General features: G+C 41.3%; 2 protein-coding genes across 2 annotated transcripts; both read right to left on the reverse strand.

The window, feature by feature from the left end:
- Positions 1–2,861: 2,861 nt before the first annotated feature.
- LOC138895076 (uncharacterized) lies at positions 2,862–4,817 on the reverse strand. The gene is made up of 2 exons (XM_070179807.1): positions 4,000–4,817; positions 2,862–3,855 (listed from the first exon to the last, which is right to left on the reverse strand). Exons 1-2 carry the CDS (start codon positions 4,815–4,817, stop codon positions 2,862–2,864), a joined length of 1,812 nt encoding a protein of 603 aa, XP_070035908.1.
- A 2,899-nt stretch (positions 4,818–7,716) lies between these two features.
- Positions 7,717–8,961, reverse strand: LOC138895077 (uncharacterized). The gene has a single exon (XM_070179808.1). It carries the CDS (start codon positions 8,959–8,961, stop codon positions 7,717–7,719), a length of 1,245 nt encoding a protein of 414 aa, XP_070035909.1.
- Between the last annotated feature and the right edge of the window lie 272 nt (positions 8,962–9,233).

A 9,233-nucleotide genomic window follows, 5' to 3' on the forward strand; every position in this document is an offset into this window, starting at 1 on the left:
CAACCAAGATGAATCTGTGCCCATTTAAAGCTTTTGGCTCGATTGGGCCAATGACGTCCATTCCCTAAGCAATAAAAGGCCAAGGAGCCGACATAGGATACAACTCTGAAGGTGGCGAGTGAATCAAATCACTGTGAATCTGACACTGGTGGCACTTGCGAACAAAACGAAAGCAATCTCATTCCATAGTAAGCCAATAATATCCTGCATGAAAGATTTTCTTTGCTAGAACATATCCATTCATGTGCGGACCACAAACTCCCGAATGTACCCCATTCATAATCATTTCAGCTTCTTTGGCATCCACACATCTCAACAAATTCAAATCCAGAGTTCTTTTGTATAGGATTTCCCCACTAAAAAAGAAACCATTAGAGAGTCGCCTAATAGTTCTCTTTTGATCCCTATTAGCATGTTCCAGATATTCTCTTATTTTCAGAAACTGTTTAATATCACGATACCATGGTTCACCATCTGGTTCTGCTTCAATTGTATTGCAATAACCATGTTGATACCGAATTTGAATTTCTAATGGGTCAATGTGAGTATTACCCGGATATGGAAGCATTGAGGCTAGGGTGGCCAAGGCATCAGCTAATTCATTGTGAAACCTGGGAATGTACCTGAATTCGATGGACTTGAACCTTTTGCTAAGATCTTCCACACATTGTCTATATGAAATGAGCTTGATGTTTCGAGTCTCCCAATCACCTTGAGCCTGCCGAATAAGCAAATCTGAATCTCCCATCACCAACAGTTCATGCACATTTAGATTTATTGCCATGTTCAGACCAATGATGCAAGCTTCATATTCAGCTGTGTTGTTTGTACAGAAAAAATGAAGTCGCGTCGTAGCAGGGTAATGTTGCCCAGTAGGTGATACCAGAATTGTCCCAATCCCTATGCCTTTGATGTTGACAGCCCCATCAAAGTATAGTTTCCAAATTTGACTATCATCTTGGACTACTTCTTCAACTAAATTAACCTCTTCATCTGGGAAACATGTGTTCAAAGATTCATACTTATAATCAACCGGGTTTTCTGCCAGACGATCAGCCAAAGCTTGTGCCTTCATGGCAGTGCGAGTGACATAAACAATATCAAACTCTGTGAGCAAGATTTGCCACTTTGCCAATTTTCCTGTTGGCATCGGCTTCTGAAAGATGTACTTTAGGGGATACATTCGGGATATGAGGTAAGTTGTATAGGCCAAAAGATAATGCCTAAGCTTATGGGCGACCCAGGTTAAGGCGCAACATGTCCTTTCCAAAAGAGTGTCTTTGGCCTCATAAGTGGTGAACTTTTTGCTCAAATAATATATTGCTTGTTCCCTTTTGCATGTGGCATCATGTTGACCCAGAACACAATCAAAGGAACTATCTATTACTGACAGATATAAAAACAGAGGCCTATCAGGTTTCGACGGGACCAAAACAGGGGGATTTGACAAATATTCCTTGATCTTATCAAAAGCTTCTTGGCACTCATCTGTCCACTTGATAGCGGTGTTCTTTTTCAACAACTTAAAAATAGGCTCACATGTGGTTGTAAGCTGCGAGATGAACCTGCTAATGTAATTCAACCTCCCGAGTAAACTCATGACTTTTGTTTTGTTCTTCGGGGGAGGCATCTCTCGAATGGTCTTTATCTTGGAGGGATCTAACTCAATGCCTCTTCGACTAACTATAAAACCCAAAAGCTTCCCAGAAGGAACTCCAAATGCACATTTGGCTGGATTGAGTTTGAGATTGTACCTTCGTAGCCTTTCAAAGAACTTTTTCAAGTCTTGCACATGGTAAGCTTGTGTTCTCGACTTAATAATCACATAATCAACATACACTTCAATCTCTTTATGCATCATGTCATGGAATATGGTAGTCATGGCTCTCATGTAAGTTACCCCTACATTCTTCAAATCGAATAGCATGACCCTATAACAATAAGTTCCCTATGGAGTTGTGAAGGCGGTCTTTTCTGCATCTTCTTTATACATCAGAATTTGGTGATATCCGGCATAACAATCCAAAAAGATTGGATTTCATGTTTAGCACAATTATCAACAAGGATATGAATGTTGGGTAAGGGAAAGTTTTCCTTTGGACTTGCTTTGTTTAAATCCCTATAGTCAACACAAACTCTGATTTTTCCATCCTTCTTTGGCACTGACACAACATTTGATAACCATGTAGTGTATCAGACGACCCTGATCACATTTGCACTTAGTTGCTTCGTGATTTCTTCTTTAATCTTATCACTCATATCTGTCTTAAACTTCCTTTGTTTTTGCTGGATTGGTGGAAAATTAGGATGTGTGGGAAGTTTATGGACCACTAGATCGGCACTCAAACCCGGCATGTCATCATACGACCAAGCAAATACATCTCTATACTCGAACAAAACTTGAATTATGGCATCTCTCGTCTTTTGTTCAATATGAATGCTTATTTTTGTTTCTCTGGTTTCTTCAGGACTTCCCAGGTTAATTGCCTCAGTTTCATTTAAGTTAGGCTTATGCTTATTCTCAAATTGATCCAATTCCATTTTTATTTCTCTAAAAGCCTTATCTTCGTCATACTCAACTTCTTGATTCATTATTTCGAGATTGGACGGCTTTTTAAGATCTGGGCATGAATTCCGCGTGCATGTCATGTTTTTAAAGCCAGCATTATCGAAACTGAAAATGATAAGAAATTAACAAAAATTAGGGAAATAAAAAGATAGAATTTTACTACGAAAATGGAACTTCATTTCATTGAATTTGAAAGGATAGAAGGGTTAACATCACAGCAAAGCAATTAAACTAAAATATCTGGATTACAACCCTTAAAATAATCCAAATACAGAAAAAACAACAAAACAGGCTACCAAGACTCCTTCCCGATGGGAAGAGGAGTTGCTTCCCAGTTGCTGAGCGAGGTATCTGGACTAATCAGTTGAACACTTGCACGGCTAGGGCCCTCCCCAACTTGAACCATATTGATCTCATAGTACATCTCCTTGAGACCCTGGCAAACTCCGTCAATGTCATCCTGAGTAGAAGGATTTTGGACTTCTTCAAATTGTGGCTTGACAAAAGAGTAGGCAATGTGAGGGATTGGTTTGGAAAGATTCCAACCATTCTTTTTGCGGGCCTTGGCTCTTTCTATGTTAGCTGATGTTGGTTTAAAGCCCAAGCCAAAGGTATTTTTCTTCGAAAAGGGAGCAATGGGGTTCACAATTCCTTGCAGAGAGGATCCCAATCCTTTTCCTGGTTTATAGCCGTTCCTCAACATCAGCGAAGCTACCATCATAGATGTGGCTGAAAGACGGGGATGCAAAATTGGTTTTCCTTCTTCCACTTGGTCCACCTCAATCACCTCAAATGCTTGATATATGATGGATTCACATCCTTCCTTGGCTTCGATATATGGAATGGATGGGTCTTTATAGACGGATGAGTCGTCCTCCCCATGAACAATAATTTCTTGCCCATCACACTCGAATTTGACCATTTGATGTAGGGTGGATGGTACAGCTCTGGCCATATGGATCCACGGCCTTCCCAAAAGAAAACTATAGGAAGTTTCCATATCTAACACTTGAAAGAGAAAGTTAAAATCAACCGGGCTGATTGTCATGGTGAGTTCGATTTCCCCAATAGTGTCTCTTTTTGAACCATCAAAAGCTCTGATGCTGACATTACTGGTTCGAATTCTGTTAGTGTCAATGTTCAGCTGTAGTAGAGTAGAAATAGGACACACATCTACACTTGAGCCTCCGTCAATCATGACTCCTTTTACGTAGTGCCCTTCACATTTGACCATAAGATGCAAAGCTCTATTGTGTCCAGCCCCTTCCTTAGGCAAATCATCATCGCTGAAAGTAATTCTATTTACTTCAAAGAATCTTTCAGCCATTTTTTCTAGCTGATTCACCGTTGTTTTTTCTGAGACATATGCCTCGTTCAGAGTTTTGATCAACACACGACGATGCTCTTCTGAATGCAAAAGCAGAGATAACAAAGATATCTGAGCAGGAGTTTTCCTTAGTTGGTCAATGATTGAGTAGTCTTGCATTTTCATCTTCTTAAGGAACTCCTCCGCTTCTTTTTCTGCAACGGGTTCTTTCACTGGCAAGTGACTTTCCCTGGCTTGCTTAGCCTTTCTTAATTCCTCTGGTGAATAACACCTTCCAGAGCGGGTCAAGCCCCACATTTTACCTATTTCTTTAACTATCTTTTTTCCTTTGTATGTCATGACAGTTTTGTTATAATTCCAGGGAATAGCTTTTGTGTTTGTCACTAGGAGTTGGGCAACAGGTCGGATCACGACTGGCTCTGTTATATTCCTCAAACCATTATTCGGAATGATCTTTTGAATGCCCCCATGGATGTAAAGTTTTGGCCCACCCAATTGAACCTCAACCTTTTTTGTGCTTCCAGGAACATAGAGAATCGTTTTTTCAGAACCTGCCAAGTTCAAACTAGAACTCGCACCTTTCACAATCAACGGTGCCAATTGCGGCGGGCTCACTATCACTTTTGGTTCTGGCCCTATAGTTCTAACAACCATCTCTGTCTTGCCAGACTGCTTATAATCCCGATCATCACAAATCATCCCAATAAAATGTGTATTATCATGAGTTGGGAGCGGATTATTTGTGATATTAGGAGTATCCCCATTGTTTGTTACCACAATTGCCTTTGCTTCAATCAAATTTTCAATGGCTTTCTTTAATGTCCAACAATTTTCGGTACTATGACCTTGGGTGTTAGAGTGATACTCACATTTTGCATTTGAGTCAAAACCTTTTGAATTTGGATTCACATAATGCGGCATAATAGGTTCAATCAACTTCAACTGCATCAACTTTTGAAATAGGCTTGTATACGATTCTCCAATTGGGGTGAACTCTTTCTTTGGCTCCTGTTCTCTCACATATTCTTGTCGGGGACTAGGATTATATGGTGCCTGAAAATTCGGCCGGAGTTGATGGGAGCCTTGTGGAATCGGTGCTTGCCATTGTTGGTGATTAGGAGGCCTAGCATAAGCCTGAGCATTAAACACTATGTATTATTGCAGGGGAACTGAGTATCGGGGACCTTGAGGCGGATAATAATGTTGAGGAGAATTGGATTATCCTTGTTGGAATTGCACGTAAGAAGGAGCTATTCCTCTTTGAACTCCCCCGAACCCAGATGCCATCATGGATCCTTCCTCCTCGTTTTTCCGATTTCCGAAACTGCTTGACCCGCTTTGAATTGCTTGTGTGGTCACCTTAAGGGCTTCCTGACTCACAATTTTGCTTGACTTCATGCCATTCTCAACTATTTCACCAATCTTAATCGCCTCAGCGAAAGGTTTACCAATGGCGGTCAACGTGTAATGGAGGTAATTAGGATCCTGAGCTTGGAGAAAATAGTCAATCATTTCTGCCTCTTTCATTGGTGCTTTATGTTGGTTTCTTCTTTATGTTGACGAGAGAGGAGCGGTCTGGCACTATATCAATATTGTACTGAAACTATTGGACAAAATCTTGAGCCATGTCATTCCAAACATGCCAGTGAGAGATGTCTTGATCTATGAACCACTCTGAAGCAATTCCTGTCAAACTTTCCCAAAATAAGTCATGAGCAATTCTTCTTTGCCTCCCGCTCCCCTTAATTGGTTACAATACCTCTTCAAATGGTCAACGGGATCACCATGCCCATCATACTTGTCAAACTTGGGGGTCTTAAAGCCGGGTGGCAAATGAACATGGGAAAACATGCATAGATCGTTAAACAAAACACTCTTGTGCCCCCCCAAACCCTGTATGTTTCTCATGGTTTGTTCCAAGCTCTTCATTTTTCTGGTCATTTCCTCTTGTTCCATATTCTTTTCGGGCTTTTCAATCTCAATTGGGAACACGTTATGAGGAGTATATTTGTATGAATCTGGAACCTTGAAAGTCAGTTCTGGAGAGTAATGTTGGGCATCATGAGCATCCGGTTGTGGATCATTATTGGACTTTTGAGCAAGAGTCGGTTGAGGGACAATGAAAGTATGGACAGTGGGTATAGTAGGTGGGTCATTTTTGAGGGGTGCGATTGGAGGACGTGGAATGGAGGTACTGGGGATAGTGGGAAGGTTAATGCTCGGACTGAATCCAGGTTGGTACAATGGGTTACTTGTTATGGAGATAGGCACTTGAGTGGCAACTGACACATTATGAAGATTATCCGAAGGCCCTACGGATAGTGAGGGCGGTACTTGTCCATTCACCCAGGCTTGGTACATCTCTGCCAATTGTTGCTTCAACACTCTTACTTCTTCAACCAGTCCTGAACCTTGTTCAACTAATTGTCCATGGACATCATCATTATCTGACTCATTCTCACTGTTGTTTGCCATTCTACTTTTTCCTTTTGATCTCGTGTTGTAAGGGTGAGTCGCCAGTTTAAACCACAAACCAACCACCTCTATTTTACTTTATCTTTTAAAATGACAAACAACAAACGTGTTAGAGTTAGGCATTTTGCAGATATTAATCACACATTATATGTCATGCACCTAATGCCATTTTCATTTCTAAAATGATCTTGGAAGGCTTTATGCTTCATCCCGGCTTATTGATTTATTAGTTTATTTTCATCTTGAATTTAACGCCTTTTTTTTCATTTTTTTAAGATTAATTATAGTTATGATCGCATCCGATGAGGATTGCCTACGTATCATGACGCCGCATGAATCAGACCATTACGTAGTTTAGGGGAAAACAATAATAGTATTTTATTTTTAACAAAATGAAATAATACAATAACAGAAAGGACATTACATTGAAAATGACTTACCAGACTCTGACAAGACTAAAAGACAGCGATTTTAAAGATTCAACAATGACTCAAACTAAAACACTACTACATGAAAAGTTCTAATAACTACGACTATATTTCAACTCCACAATTTTCTTGCTTTCAAACACTGGAACATTTGCTCATGGTGGGGCTTGCCTTGGTTGACCCCCTAATGTATGGTACATCCTTTCTAACTTTGCTGCAAGATGACGGGCAAAAATAGGTGCATGCTCCAAAAACTTCTCATAATCCATCCCTTGGCAGTTCACATAACTTTGAGCGGTATAAACAGCCAAATTATGGACTTGCTCTTTGAAGTACTGGAAATTCTGATCTCGATCTTGTAACTGCTGCTGGCGAGCGGTGGCTATCTCCCTTATATGGCCCTCATGATCTAAGGCTGATTCCAACTGAGCCCGAAGTCTAGCATGCTTGAGTCTCGCCTGAGCCATCTCCCTATCAAAATCTGCATGCTGGTATTCTCTATTGTACCTTCTCATTTCTTCCAACTGTGCATGGAGCTGAGCTTCTGAACGTACCCAATGGGCCTTCTCTCTCTCTCTCTCTCTCTCTCTCGAATTGAGCCCTCTCTTCTTCAAATTTTGTTACTTGGCGATCCTTACTTGATTCGGCCTTCTCATTTAACTGTATGATCTTTTCCTTGGCTTTGTCCAACGCCTTTTCAGTCTTTGTCAAGAGGGAATCATAATCTTGCACCTTTTCCATCAGATTGGCAATAGTTTTCTGGTCTATCCAACTTCTCACTGGCACTTCAGAGGCTTTCTTCATCTGTTGAAGTTGAGCACGAAGGGCTTCATTTCTGCGGATCAGACTCTTCTTTTCCCCTTCGGCTTCTTGTTCTTACAAGTCTTTCTCAAAATTGAGGTTTCTCAGCCTTTCCTCTAAGGCATGAATAGTTGTTTTGTATCCTTTTTCCCGTTCACCCCAAGCCAACCGTTCTTGGATTTTATCATCAAAGGCTTGAACATGCGGCCTTTTGTGGGCCTTTTGGGCTCTGGCACATCATCCACGCGAGACCTCTTCCCAAACCATATAGCAAAACCCGGATCTACCTCACCTCTCGCAGGATCTGGCACCTGAGTATCATCTTTCAAGTAGCGACAACCATTCCAAATTTGCTGGATTAAAGCTTCGGGGTGTAGCTCAATCACTTGCACACTCAAATATTCATCCTTAGGTACTACTTGGTACCTTCCTAGCTGTCTTAGAACTCTGTGTGGCGCATACGGCTGGACACTTCTCAAACCAAACAACAGCAAATAACTTTTTAGGGCCGACATGTGTATCACCTCTCTTACCGGGAGCCATCCCAAAGTCCACTCAATTTGACTTGCATTTAAAGATCTTAGGTGGGATATCCAGGCTTCCACCCCTTCTGGAGAGTTGTTATCTTTTACTCTTTCTTCGTAACTCTCAATGAAATTATCCTTGCTTGGACCATAGCTCATGAACTTGGGGAGATGTCGGAGATGCTCAATCAACCACATTTGTAACAAAATATTGCACCCTTCAAAGAATTTTGCCCCAGACTTGCACAAAGTCAACGCCCGATAAATGTCTGATAGAATGATCGGGGCAAGAGTGTGATGTTCTTTGGTAGTGAGGACATGTACAACCCTGGCTATGCGGGTATCAATTGTCTGCTCCTCGTTTGGAAAGACCATAATTCCCAGAAATGCCACTATGAAGGCGAAGCGACGATGAATCTGCCATGTGTCTTTGTTCTGCTTGTTGTTAAGGCCCTTTTCATGCATTTCCAACCCATTTGGCTGCTCGAACCTAGAGTACAGGAAGTAGAAAGAACAACACCCTTCGACTACGTTGGTCTTTCTAATTTGCTTACTGATGTTCAGAAGATCAAAGAATCGGTGTACAGAAAGAGCCCTCGGGAATATGAGCTCCTGGTTTCTCAAATCCCTGCCAAACCCGGAATATCCAGCTATCTCTTCTAAAGTGGGAGTTAACTCAAAATCGAAGAAGCGAAAGACATTGTGAACAGGGTCCCAAAAAGTCACTAGTGCCTCAATCAAATCGTCCCGTGGTTTAATTTTTATAATATCTGTGAGGGCTCCCAGGTGCTTGGTGACCCATTTCTGACCATCTTCTCCTAAATCATACCACCACATCTGAAGCTGAAGTGGAGCCTCGTCTACAACTGTGAATGGTGTGTTCTAGACAGTGCTCATTTTGTACCTGTGGGTGGTTAAGGTTAGGGTTGACACTAGTCTCAAGAGACAGAACCAATGCACTCCTTTTGCAAACAATCTTTTGTAAATAACTCAATTTTAAGAAAAATCAACGAGAAGGGGGGCTATTTTTGCAATTGTGACCGAAGAAAGGGTGGTAATTTTTGCAACTATGGACCCTTCTTACTTTCAAGGATAGCTTTAGGGCTGGG

This window comes from Nicotiana tomentosiformis, chromosome 7 (genome assembly GCF_000390325.3).
Source record: "Nicotiana tomentosiformis chromosome 7, ASM39032v3, whole genome shotgun sequence".
NCBI classification, from domain to species: domain Eukaryota; kingdom Viridiplantae; phylum Streptophyta; class Magnoliopsida; order Solanales; family Solanaceae; genus Nicotiana; species Nicotiana tomentosiformis.

What these genes read in the sequence shown, in the direction of transcription:
- LOC138895076 (XM_070179807.1), bottom strand. Translation starts at nt 4,817, where the DNA reads ATGCCGCATTATGTGAATCCAAATTCAAAAGGTTTTGACTCAAATGCA. An exon ending in ACTCCTGCTCAGATATCTTT is followed by an intron (nt 3,856 to 3,999) that starts GTTATCTCTGCT and finishes AATTACTTTCAG; the next exon opens with CGATGATGATTTGCCTAAGG.
- LOC138895077 (XM_070179808.1), bottom strand. Translation starts at nt 8,961, where the DNA reads ATGTGGTGGTATGATTTAGGAGAAGATGGTCAGAAATGGGTCACCAAG.